We start from the raw sequence: 15,318 nt of genomic DNA on the forward strand, positions 1-15,318 counted from the left end.
ACAAAAATTCTAAATTCTATTTTTAAGGAAAATAAATAGTGAATTATAACTAGCAAAAAATTTTTTTAGAAAAGTTCAAGCCTCCAAATAAAAGATATAGAAAACTAAATTTCTACAAAAAAATAATAATAAATAAATAAAATCCATAAATATTATTGTAAAAAATACAAATTATACCAATATTAAATATTCCAAAATAACCGAAACTCAAATTGAATATCATTAAACATATGTTGTAATGAATTACTTCAATTGAATTAATCTATACAAAATGTTGGCCTAATCTAACTAATATATATTTTTTGTGAATATTGCGGCATCCAAACCTGGTATAACATTCACATTAGCCTCAACACAAACGACATCATATACAAGTGCTGCGATATCATTACGACAGTCATCATCAATCTTAGTAGACCTTCTCTACAACATCCAACATCAAGGATAATTTGACTCTAAAACTTGGCCATTAATTTTACTACTCGTAAATCGTTTAAGCCTACCTAATAAACAACAAAGCAACAACAACGATAACAATAACAATATCAAAAAAAAAACCAAAGCACAAAAAATTTATTTTGTCCGTGAAAGATCATCAGTTTCCCGTGTGCGTGTGTGTGTGTGTGCGTTCTATATTTTTCGCTGTTTTTTTTTCTATGCACTCTGCATTATAAATTGTTTTCCCCGTTTTGTTTAAAAATTTACCAACATACATCAGGCATCATGAATCACAATCGAATCTATTGGAATGGCGTCATATTTGTCAGCACCATGCTGATATTAGTGATATTTGTACCGGCACCTTCGGAAACGACAGCAGTATTAACAGGTATGTGTATTCGTACAAAAATTAAATTTGGGGATTTTTAACATGACACAAAATTTTGAAAAAATTGTATATAGAAATAAAATTTTGACAAAATTTTCTAAAGAAATAAAATTTTTGACAAAATTTTTGTCAAAAATTTATAAATTTTTGTTTTGAAAAAATTTTCTATAGAATTATAATTTAATAAAAAAATTTACAGAAACAAATTTTTGACAAAATGTTGACAATATTTTCAATAAAACGAAAATTTTGACAAAAATTTCTATTGAAAAAAAATTTTACAAAATTTTCTATAGAAATATAAATTTAACAAAATTTTTTACAGAAAAAAATGTTGACAAAATTTTCTATAGAAATAAAATTTTGACAAAATTTTGTATAGAAATAAAATTTTGACAAAATTTTCTATAGAAATAAAATTTTGATAAAATTTGCGATAGAAATAAAATTTTGATAAAATTATCTATAGGAATAAGAAATAAAATTTATATAGAAATAAAATGTTGACAAAATTTTAGCAATATAATTTTGACAAAAATTTCTTTAAAAAAAAATGTTGACAAAATTTTCTATAGAAATACAATTTTAACAAAATTTTTTACAGAAAATTTTTTTGACAAAATTTTGACAACATTTTCAATAAAACTAAAATTTTGACAAAAATTTCTATTGAAAAAAAAATTGACAAAATTTTTAATAAAAATATAATTTTAACAAAATTTTTTACAGAAAAAAATGTTGACAAAATTTTCTATAGAAATAAAATTTTGTCAAAATTTTGTATAGAAATAAAATTTTGACAAAATTTTGACAAAATTATCTATAGAAATAAAATTTTGACAAAATTATCTATAGAAATAAAATTTTGACAAAATTTTCTATACAAACAAAATTTTGAAAATTTTTTCTGTAAAAATAAAACTTTGACAAAATTTTCTATAGAAATAAAGTTATGACAAAATTTTGTATAGAAATAAAATTTTGACAAAATTATCTATAGAAATAAAATTTTGACAAAATTATCTATAGAAATAAAATTTTGACAAAATTATCTATAGAAATAAAATTTTGACAAAATTTTCTATAGAAACAAAATTTTGAAAATTTTTTCTGTAAAAATAAAACTTTGACAAAATTTTCTATAGAAATAAAAGTTTTGACAAAATTTTCTATAGAAATAAAATGTTGAAAACATTTTCTAGAGAAAAAACATTTTGACAATATTTTCTATAAAAAAAAATTTGGACAAAATTTTCAATAAAAACGAAATTTTGAGAAAATTTTCAATAAAAATAAATTTTGACAAAATATTTGATAGAAATAAAATTTTGGCAAAATTTGTTACAGAAATAAAATTTTGAGGTTAGTATCATTTCTGTGATTGAAGATATTTCAATTAAAAATTAATTGGATCAATTTTATGATTGAAATATATTTTTTTCCTTGTAGGTCATTTTATAGTCGGCATTTGCTCGACTTTAGTTTCTTCACATATTCATGGCTGATGAATATCTGCTAATTCATTTTACTGTTTATCTATTTTTTGTTGTGTTTGCAATGTGATTTGGGGGTGATGTTTTGTTGTTTTCAGTTTTTTGTTTGCAGAAATTTCACCTTAGCTATTTGCTTTTGTTTGTTTTGGTCTTATAGCGCATTTCAAAATTGGTTTAATTGTTATTTTTAGAGTTTACGTATGAATTGAAAGAATTTCATCTATGAAATATTTTCTTTTTTTTTTGTTTGTTGTCTTAGGGTTCATATTAAGGGGTAGAAATTTCAAGTGGAGAGGATATTTTTCAAATGCAAATAAATTATAATACAAAGCCACCTTGAAAACATACAAAAACAAAAAAAAACTGACAGCATTTTATTTGATTAAGTTTGAGTTCATTTAATGCATTTCTTTGTGTTGTTTTCATTTTTATTGTTGGATATAATTATCATCGCAATAGCTAGATAGAAAAACTAGACTAGAGGGTTTGGGGGAGTTGTGGCAGACAGTAATATTGATATAAATATTTATCTGTGAGCAAATATTTTTCCCAAAATTATTATAGGATTTCTTAAGGTTCACAAATCGGGCAGACTCGACTAAAGTCGCAAAAAAATAAAATTAAGAATTTTCTTTCATTAACAAAATACCTTATGAGAGAGAGAGAAGAAATTTCGTTTGTATGATATATCCTTCTGGATAGAAGTATTTTTTCTTTGAGTGCATTATGGGGCTTATTTATAAAAATCTTTTTTTCTCTCAGTTTTGATTAATTGGCCTTTACATTTAAACATTTATCATGAGCTATAGCCACTTTGTAAATTATACGCAAAAATATTTTACGTCATTTTCTTCTGTGTTCATTCTTTGAAAATAAATAAAGCCAAGAATTTCTTTGACATGAATCATTCAATTATTTTCTAAAACAAAACAAAAAGTCCACCACTTGACTAAATAAAATAAGGCTGAATAAAAACTTCGCACGAAAACTATTTCCAAACAATTGCCAGACAGTCGATAGCATCTTCAAGTGAATAAGAGGTGATGGGCATACTAGGCCAGAGGAGCCCATATGGCTGCACATTTTGCATGGTATGGGGTTGTTTCATTGCAAAAATGTATGCATTTTTTCCTAGTAAAGGGTGATTTGTTAAGAGCTTGATAACTTTAAAAAAAAAAAAAACGCATAAAATTTGCAAAATCTCATCGGTTCTTTATTTGAAACGTTAGATTGGTCCATGACATTTACTTTTTTAAGATAATTTCATTTAAATGTTGACCGCGGCTGCGTCTTAGGTGGTCCATTCGGAAAGTCCAATTTTGGGCAACTTTTTCGAGCATTTCGGCCGGAATAGCCCGAATTTCTTCGGAAATGTTGTCTTCCAAAGCTGGAATAGTTGCTGGCTTATTTCTGTAGACTTTAGACTTGACGTAGCCCCACAAAAAATAGTCTAAAGGCGTCAAATCGCATGATCTTGGTGGCCAACTTACCGGTCCATTTCTTGAGATGAATTGTTCTCCGAAGTTTTCCCTCAAAATGGCCATAGAATCGCGAGCTGTGTGGCATGTAGCGCCATCTTGTTGAAACCACATGTCAACCAAGTTCAGTTCTTCCATTTTTGGCAACAAAAAGTTTGTTAGCATCGAACGATAGCGATCGCCATTCACCGTAACGTTGCGTCCAACAGCATCTTTGAAAAAATACGGTCCAATGATTCCACCAGCGTACAAACCACACCAAACAGTGCATTTTTCGGGATGCATGGGCAGTTCTTGAACGGCTTCTGGTTGCTCTTCACTCCAAATGCGGCAATTTTGCTTATTTACGTAGCCATTCAACCAGAAATGAGCCTCATCGCTGAACAAAATTTGTCGATAAACACATTTCGAACCGAACACTGATTTTGGTAATAAAATTCAATGATTTGCAAGCGTTGCTCGTTAGTAAGTCTATTCATGATGAAATGTCAAAGCATACTGAGCATCTTTCTCTTTGACACCATGTCTGAAATCCCACGTGATCTGTCAAATACTAATGCATGAAAATCCTAACCTCAAAAGAATCACCCTTTACAAGATATATAGCCAAACATTTTTTTACGTAGGATATTTCAAGGCAAATTGAGAGACAAGTTGGAATTTTCTGGATTTGTAAATTAATTAACGATTATACCAAAAACGGAGAACTTACCATGGATCGTATGACACACTACGAAAATTAAAAGTTTGTAAGAAATTGAATTTTGTCAAAATTTTATTTCTATAGAAAATATTGTCAACATTTTATTTCTATAGACAATTTTGTCAAAATTTATTTCTATAGATAAATTTTTGCAAAGTTTTATTTCTATAGAAAATTATGTCAAAATTTTATTTCTATACAAAATTTTGTCAAAATTTTATTTCTATAGAAAATTATGTCAAAATTTTATTTCTAAACAAAATTTTGTCAAAATTATTGCCTATAGAAAATTTTGTAAAAAGTTTTGTCTATAGAGAATTATGTTCAAATGTTACTTCTATAGAAAATTTTGTAAATTTTTTTTTTCTATAAAAAATTTAGTCAAAATTTTATTTCTATAGAAAATTTTATTTCTTTAGAAAATTTTGTCAAAATTTTATTTCTATAGAAAATTTTGTCAAAATTTTATTTCTATAGAAAATTTTGTCAAAATTTTATTTCTATGTTATAGAAAATTTTTTTCTAAATTTTTTCTATAGAAAATGTTGTCGAAATTTATTTCTATAGAAAATTTTGTCAAAATTTTATTTCTATACAAAATTTTGTCAAAATTTTATTTCTATAGAAAATTTTTGCAAAGTTTTATTTCTATAGAAAATTTTTGCAAAATTTTCTTTTTGACAAACTTTTGTCAAAATTTTATTTCTATAGAAAATTTAGTCAAAATTTTGTTTCTATAGAAAATATTGTCAAAATTTTATTTCTATAGAAAATTTTTCCAAAATGTTATTTTGCAAAATTTTATTTTTGTACAAACTTTTGTCAAAATTTTATTTCTATAGAAAATATTGTCAAAATTTTATTTCTATAGAAAATTTTTCAAAAATTTTATTTCTATAGAAAATGTTTGCAAATTTTGTTTTATACAAAATTTTGTCAAAATTTTATTTCTATAGAAAATTTTGTCGAAATTTTATTTCTATAGAAAATTTTGTCAAAATTTTATTTCTATAGACAATTTTGTCAAAATTTTATTTCTATAGAAAATTTTGTCAAAATTTTATTTCTATAGAAAATTTTGTCAAAATTTTATTTTTATAGAAAATTTTGTCAAAATTTTATTTCTATAGAAAATTTTGTCAAAATTTTATTTCTATAGAAAATTTTGTCAAAATTTTATTTCTATACAAAATTTTGTCAAAATTTTATTTCTATAGAAAATTTTTGCAAAGTTTTATTTCTATAGAAAATTTTTGCAAAATTTTCTTTTTGACAAACTTTTGTCAAAATTTTATTTCTATAGAAAATTTAGTCAAAATTTTGTTTCTATAGAAAATATTGTCAAAATTTTATTTCTATAGAAAATTTTTCCAAAATGTTATTTTGCAAAATTTTATTTTTGTACAAACTTTTGTCAAAATTTTATTTCTATAGAAAATATTGTCAAAATTTTATTTCTATAGAAAATTTTTCAAAAATTGTATTTCTATAGAAAATGTTTGCAAATTTTGTTTTATACAAAATTTTGTCAAAATTTTATTTCTATAGAAAATTTTGTCGAAATTTTATTTCTATAGAAAATTTTGTCAAAATTTTATTTCTATAGACAATTTTGTCAAAATTTTATTTCTATAGAAAATTTTTTAAAATTTTATTTCTATAGAAAATATTGTCAAAATTTTATTTCTATAGAAAATTTTTTCGAAATTTTATTTTTATAGAAAATTTTTCAAAAGTTTATTTCTATAGGAAATTTTGGCGAAATTTTATTTCTATAGAAAATTTTGTCAAAATTTTATTTCTATAGACAATTTTGTCAAAATTTTATTTCTATAGAAAAATTTTTCAAAATTTTATTTCTATAGAAAATTTTTCAAAATTTTATTTCTATAGAAAATATTGTCAAAATTTTATTTCTATAGAAAATTTTTGCAAAATTTTATTTCTATAGACAATTTTGTCGAAATTTTATTTTTATAGAAATTTTTTCAAAAGTTTATTTCTATAGGAAATTTTGTCAAAATTTTATTTCGTTTGAAAATTTTGTCAAAATTTATAGAATATAGAAAATTTTGTCAAAATTTTATTTCTATAGAAAATATTGTCAAAATTTTATTTCTATAGAAAATATTGTCAAAATTTTATTTCTATAGAAAATATTGCCAAAATTTTATTTCTATAGAAAATATTGTGAAAATTTTATTTCTATAGAAAATTCTTGCAAAATTTTATTTCTATAGAAAATTTTGTCAACACTTTATTTTTATAGAAAATTTTTTAAAAACTTTTTCTATCGAAAATTTTTGCAAAATTTTATTTCTATAGAAAATTTTGTTAAAATTTTAATTCTGTAGAAATTTTTTTCAAAATTTTATTTCTATAGAAAATTTTGTTAAAGTTTTAATACTATAGAAATTTTTTTCAACATTTTATTTCTATAGAAAATTTTGTAAAAATTTTAAATATCACAAATTTTATTGGGATAAATACTGAAAATTTTGTTGTCTATTTAATTTTTTAAAATAATTTCAAGTCACAAAAATAAAAAGATTTCTGTCATAAATCCTGGATTCAATTGCGATATGTCTCATATGTAGATCTGAGATATTTTTTTGTTTTCATTTTCATTTTATTACACGGAAAGATGATTCATCCTGATAACGATAGTTGTCCGTCTGTCTGTATACTCCGTCTACTTGGAAACATATGTTTAAAGTCTGCTGCTACGAAAGACCTAAATTGATTTTCCTTTAATCAGTGTATTTCTGTGTCTGGTTCCTTTTGAAGTTGATGGTTGCTCATTTTGTATTATAGTATTATTCACGCATTTGTGCGATTTTTTTTAAATTTTTTTTGATCATATGAAAATGTAGAACACATGTGTTGATTTATTGTTCATCTGAATGATTTCGAAAAGGTGTACATCGTAATTTAAAATGAAATGAGGGAAAACCAAAATATATGCGTGATATTAAATTTATTTCGGCTAAGCAATCAGATAATGGCTAAGCAACCAAATTCTTGTGAACAGTTAATAACAAAAAAAAAAGAAAAACACAAAAAAAGTTAAATTAGAATTTTTGAAATTACAAAGAAAAAAACAGAACAAGAATTGGAGGAACGATCTAAGTATTGAAGTCGGGGTTTGTTTAGTAAATAATTAGGAAAACAATTGTCCTCACTCGCGCTTAAAATCTTATATTATTACCCAAGGATTTTTTAGACAGATTTATTTACCAATGTTCTCAAACTTTTCTGCCAGGTTTTAATTTTTTAAAGTTTCTCTTATATACACTGATTTTAGACCTTTCGTCTGGCCGCTTAAATTCATTTAATTTTAGCTTGCTAAAATTCAGAGAATTATTTTAGTGCGATTTTATTCAATTACAGTACAGCATTTTTAAATGAAACCTTTAGCTCGGAATCAACACCAAAATCCTTAAGAGAAGGTCAAAATCTTTGGATCCAAGTAAACTTTTTTTGAGTGTGATTGGTTTTCAACACGGTTTCTGTTGAATTGCAAACGGTTGCATATGAATTACGAAGGATTGCATTTGATTTGGAAAAATATCTAAAAATAAAATTTAATTTTAAATGAAAATATGTAGTTTCATTTGAGGTGAAAGAAAAATTATAAATTAATTCCCTGAAATTCAAATGGTTTCAATTTCAATTTTTTTATATGTTAAATTGAATTCAAATCATAAAAAATTATTTTCAATGATATTAAACAAAATCTTAAATTCCTTTTCATAAATACCTTCCCATTGAATCATCAATGAATTATCACAAATAGTTTGGTGAAAAATCATACAAATAAACACATTTGGCATCTTTGTCAAATTAGTATAACATTTCAATGAACTCTATACACTAACAACGACCAAAATATATGGCAAAAAACATTCATTTGTTTGATATACGCTAAGCTATTCAAAATACATTATTGTTTATTTAAAAATTAAAAAAAAACACACACACACAATATATATTTTTAAATAATCTTCTAATATCTTTGTTCGATCATAGACACACACGCGTCGTTATCTAAAGAAAAGAAAACCGATTTGCTTGAACGCAAAATATTTGAAATTGTTTAAATGGCATGCTACTGTTGGAAAGGAATAACCCAGTAAACGAAACGAAAGAAACGAAAAGAAATTTGTCAAGGAAGAGGAAAGAACTGGAGGTAATTTCATACTCTATAGAAAATTTCATTTCTAAAGAAAATTTTGTCAAAATATTATTTTCATAGAAAAATCTGTTACAATTTCTTTCTATAGAAACTTTTGTCAAAATTGTATTTCTATAGAAAATAATCTCTCATATTACAATTTTTTGGTACATCGATTTTGTATGACCTTACACGAAAATTAATAATTTGTAAAATATTGAATTTATAGAAAATTATATTATATTCCTACAGAAAATGTTTTCAAAATTTTATTTCTATAGATTCGATTTTTTCCAAAATTAAAATTATTTTCTAAAAATGGTAAAAAGTTGACTCTCAATTTTGAAATTATTGAAGGTAGGGACTTTTTTTATCCCTAGAATAAGGTATTATTAGTTTGACCTTCCCCAAACAGTCTTTGTATCGACTATTTTATCCCTAGTGTAGCATACGACTACGTCGACCTTCCCCAACCACTCTTTATATCGCACACATATCTGAATTAGAAGAGATATGCCGACATTAAATCAAAGGGATTAATTTTGTATTTACTTATGCTTTTGTTTTAAATCCCAATCAGAATTCTTCATTGGGATGTTGATATACAAAAACATTATTCATTTGAATATATTTGCTAATGTCTGTATAGCCACCCACGTCACGTGAATAAGAGCAAATAGACCAAACAAATCTCTGATGGCCTATAAATCGTATCCAAATATACAAAAAGAAAAGGAAAATTTAATTTCATGCAATGTGATTATTATTTGAAGATCAGGGTGAACATTAATTATGATCATCATTGTGTAGTTATGAAGCTCAAGACCAAAAAAAAAGCAATAACGATTTGCTGAATGACGAGCACACAACTTTATTACCAATTGCTAGTTGTTTGGAGGCGAATAATTTCATAATTTGGTTAAATTGTGTACAAAAATTGTAAGACATGTTTGTACAAATTGTCTATATATTGGAGAGGTACAGGAAAATTAAAAAAATAAATTAAATTAAAAAATAAAATAAAATAATATTAAATAAAATAAAATTAAATTAAACTAAATTAGAATACAATTAAATCAAATTAAATTATGATAAATGTTATGATACGATATGATATGATATGATATGATATGATATGATATGATATGATATGATATGATACGATATGATATGATATGATATGATATGATATGATATGATATGACATGATATGATATGATATGATATGATATGATATGATATGATATGATATGATATGATATGATATGATATGATATGATATGATATGATATGATATGATATGATATGATATGATATGATATGATATGATATGATATGATATGATATGATATGATATGATATGATATGATATGATATGATATGATATGATATGATATGATATGATATGATATGATATGATATGATATGATATGATATGATATGATATGATATGATATGATATGATATGATATGATATGATATGATATGATATGATATGATATGATATGATATGATATGATATGATATGATATGATATGATATGATATGATATGATATGATATGATATGATATGATATGATATGATATGATATGATATGATATGATATGATATGATATGATATGATATGATATGATATGATATGATATGATATGATATGATATGATATGATATGATATGATATGATATGATATGATATGATATGATATGATATGATATGATATGATATGATATGATATGATATGATATGATATGATATGATATGATATGATATGATATGATATGATATGATATGATATGATATGATATGATATGATATGATATGATATGATATGATATGATATGATATGATATGATATGATATGATATGATATGATATGATATGATATGATATGATATGATATGATATGATATGATATGATATGATATGATATGATATGATATGATATGATATGATATGATATGATATGATATGATATGATATGATATGATATGATATGATATGATATGATATGATATGATATGATATGATATGATATGATATGATATGATATGATATGATATGATATGATATGATATGATATGATATGATATGATATGATATGATATGATATGATATGATATGATATGATATGATATGATATGATATGATATGATATGATATGATATGATATGATATGATATGATATGATATGATATGATATGATATGATATGATATGATATGATATGATATGATATGATATGATATGATATGATATGATATGATATGATATGATATGATATGATATGATATGATATGATATGATATGATATGATATGATATGATATGATATGATATGATATGATATGATATGATATGATATGATATGATATGATATGATATGATATGATATGATATGATATGATATGATATGATATGATATGATATGATATGATATGATATGATATGATATGATATGATATGATATGATATGATATGATATGATATGATATGATATGATATGATATGATATGATATGATATGATATGATATGATATGATATGATATGATATGATATGATATGATATGATATGATATGATATGATATGATATGATATGATATGATATGATATGATATGATATGATATGATATGATATGATATGATATGATATGATATGATATGATATGATATGATATGATATGATATGATATGATATGATATGATATGATATGATATGATATGATATGATATGATATGATATGATATGATATGATATGATATGATATGATATGATATGATATGATATGATATGAAAATTTTATTACTATAGAAAAATTTGTTAAAATTCTATTTCTCTAGACAATTTTGTCAAATTTTATTTCTATAGAAAATTTTGTTTTTAAAGAAAATTTTTTAAAATTTTATTTGTATAGAAAATTTTGTCAAAATTTTATTTCTATAGAAAATTTTTTTCCACATTTTATTACAATAGAAATAAAATTTGGTGAAAATTTTATTTCTATAGAAAATTTTGTAAAAATTTTATTTCTACAGAAAATTTTGTCCACATTTTATTACAATCGAAAATTTGGTCAAAATTTAATTCCTATATAAAATTGTCTCAAAATTTTGTTTCTATAAGAAAATTTTGTCAAAATGTTATTTCTATAGAAAAATTTGTCAATATTTTATTTCTATAGACAATTTTGTCAAAATTTTATTTCTATAGAAAATTTTGTTTCTATAGAAATTTTTGTCAAAATTTTTTTTCTCTAAGAAAATTTTGTCAAAATTGTATTTCTATAGAAAATGTTGTTAAAATTTTATTGCTACAGAAAATTTTGTCAAAATTTTATTTCTATAGAGAATTTTGTCAAAATTTTATTTCTATAGAAAATTTTGTCATCATTTTATTTCTATAGACAATTTTGTCAAAATTTTATTTCTGTAGAAAATTTTGTCATAATTTGATTTCTATAGAAAATTGTGTCATAATTTTATTTCTATAGAAAATTTTGTCAAAATTTTATTTCTATAGAATTTTTTTTTTCAAAATTGCATTTCTATAGAAAATTTTGTCAAAATTTTATTTCTATAGAAAATTTTGTCAAAATTTTATTTCTATAGAAAATTTTGTCATAATTTTATTTGTATAGAAATTTTTTTGTCAAAATTTTATTTTTATTGAAAATTTTGTCAAAATTTTGTTCCTATAGAAAATTTGTCAAAATTTTATTTGTATACAAAATTTTGTCAAAATTGTTTTTCTATAGAAAATTTTTTCCACATTTTATTACAATAGAAATAAAATTTGGTGAAAATTTTATTTCTATAGTAAATTTTTTCCACATTTTATTACAATAGAAATTTTGGTCAAAAGTTCATTTCTATAGAAAAATGTAAATGTATAGAAATATTTTTTTTTTTCTATAGAAAAATTTCATTTCTATAGAAAATTTTGTAAATATTTCATTTCTATAGAAAAATGTGTCAAAATTTTATTTCTATAGAAAATTTTGTCAAAATTTTATTGCTATAGAAAATTTTGTCAAAATTTTATTTCTATAGAAAAGTTTGTCAAAATTTTATTTCTAAAGAAAATTTTAACAAAATTTTATTTCTATAGAAAATTTTGTCAAAGTATAAATTTCTATGGAAAATTTTGTCAAAATTTTATTTCTATAGAAAATTTTGTCAAAATTTTATTTCTATAGAAAATTTTAACAAAATTTTATTTCTATAGAAAATTTTAACAAAATGTTATTTCGATAGAAAATTTTATCAAAATGTTATTATATCAATCAAATCAAATTAAGTGAACTAAATGTTTTGTATGGGCCAAAAAATTCTATGAAATAAGATGTCATCTAAAATATGACCGAAGCTACACAAAACGAAAATTTCATTAAAATTAAGCCAAAGAAAATTTTTCATAGATAGAACGAAACATTTCGTTGATGAGTAGAAATTTCTAACAATAAGTAAAAATTTCGTTGTATTAACGAATTTATTTCAATGGGTTGAATTTTAATGACACATTGCGTTCATATAACGATTTTTTTTCTACTAATTCAGTAATATCGGTATGTGACGTTGGTGTTTTTTGCTTGTTTAAGCTGTAATCTTAGTGAATAATGCCTTCCGGAATTACGGAAGTTACTATCTGGCTCTGACTAATTCATGTTGCTGGTTTTGCAGTAAGCATTTTGCTGATTAGAATTCAAACTGGCCGCATGGAAAATCTTGATTTAAGCTAAATTTAAATTTAGCAAATCGTTGATTATTTTAATATTGCTCTTCCCCTTCAATCGAATTTCAGCAGCTAGAACATTGAAATTCTGCTTTATCTACAAAACAAAAATATTTTGCATTCCTCAGGCTAGAAACCTTCACTTCCTTTCTGTCCGTTCTTCCGTCCAGCAATCATCTTTTGATAAAATCGCAAACATTTGTGTTGCCATAGCCATCAGAAATGAAACATACCGAGTCCCTGCTGTTGCTGCTAGTGGCTCATTATCACCCACAGCGACCAGAATTCATTCATAAACCACAAGCAAAAATATTTTTCTAACAATTCCATTTTTTTTGTTCTAAAATTTTTTATTCTCATTATTTCCCTAAGGAAATTAGCAACAAAAAGTATAGAGCAAAAGAAAAATAAACTTTTTAAATTCAAATCTAAACCGCAAAATCTCAACAGCAGCACAAGCAACAGTACCAAAAAAAAAAAAATCGCAAAAAAAATAAACCGCATTGAATTGCCCTATTTAAAGTGAGTGCATGTATCTTAGTATTGGTTTTGTTTGTTTGTATTACTTATTATGATTAACAATTTCCCTTTCCTTAGAGTGGAGGCAAATGTGAAGATTCGCAAAAAAAAACATAGCAAAGCTCAAATTACGTAGAACCCATCTCGTCAATTGAATTCCAAATTTGTATCGCAAACACCCAGCCCTACTACATAACAATGCGAAAAGTGAATTTACACACCCCCATAACATAAGACGACAGCGAGCGTGGAATGAAATCAAAGCATTTGACACACTTTGCTAGCAAATTTGCGTTTTCTATCCTCACTGTTCGTTTCTCAAGGAGGCGCACGTAGGTTGTTGATTTGATGAGTTTTTTTGTGTACTCTACAGTTGGTTTAATGCCAAAGAAAAGATTTGCGGTTTTGAGATTTTGAGATGTAGAGCATCCATTATAATGGTTGGGTGTAATTTTTCCCCGTAGGATTTCGATTTTTTTCTATAGAAATAAAATTTTGACAAAACTTTCTATAGGAATAAAATTTTGACAACATTTTCTATAGAAATAAAATTTTAACAATTTTTTCTATGAAAATAAAATGTTGACAAAATTTTCCATAGAAATTTAATTTAGTTTTTTTTTGACGTTTCTATATCAGATATATTTACTACTCAACTCTAATTAAGTTATAAATTTAATATTTAAGAAAATATATACTTCAGATTAAATATTTTCTATTATAACAGTTATAGACTATTATAACAGTTTTGACAATTCTTATAATTTCCATAATACACTTCAATTTTTGTATTCCTTAAGTTTCCCCTCATATTATACAGCACCTCGAAGTCGTTTTGGAGCACAAAAAAAAACTCTAAGCTGATTACTTTCGAATTCTATAAAACATTATTCAATTTAAATTATAACAATATCATTTGCTTGACGTTATTTTGCCGGTTATAGCTATTACTCAACTCTAATCAAGCAGACACATATAAGGCTTAGCATTTTCTTCCTATTTTTTATTCTTTGCTCATATCAACAAAATTACGACCAAATTCGAATGTTAAAACGTTAATGCAGCCGATATGTGGGTTTGCTATTGGGAGGCTTGTGTATGTGAATTGCGATTTTATTCTTGTTTCTGTTATTATTATTCCCATGATATGGGCCCCTTATCAATTCTATGGGCATAACAAATACAAAAAAAAAAAAACGTAAGAAATATATATGACGACGATCAGCTTACAATGCCCCTAACATTCCCAGTCAATGGTAGTAAAACAATACAACCTTCCAAAAAAAAATGCAAAACAAAAAACAAAACAACAAATGTACTATTATAATCGTTAAGCAGTCGCAGATGTTATATTGAATGAATAGCGGCACGGCCATCAGACCATCATCATC

General features: G+C 23.9%; 1 protein-coding gene across 1 annotated transcript in view; it reads left to right on the plus strand.

Annotated features, from left to right (window-relative positions):
* Positions 1–39: 39 nt before the first annotated feature.
* The window catches only part of LOC142233813 (uncharacterized), a 292,870-nt gene continuing 277,591 nt past the window's right edge, over positions 40–15,318 (plus strand). Inside the window, exon 1 of the mRNA XM_075304846.1 lies at positions 40–829. Within this exon, the coding sequence (XP_075160961.1) occupies positions 724–829 (106 nt within the window). The 5' untranslated portion in view covers positions 40–723. The remainder of the gene's footprint in view (positions 830–15,318) is intronic.

The sequence above is a fragment of the Haematobia irritans genome, chromosome 4 (genome assembly GCF_050003625.1).
Source record: "Haematobia irritans isolate KBUSLIRL chromosome 4, ASM5000362v1, whole genome shotgun sequence".
Classification (NCBI taxonomy): domain Eukaryota; kingdom Metazoa; phylum Arthropoda; class Insecta; order Diptera; family Muscidae; genus Haematobia; species Haematobia irritans.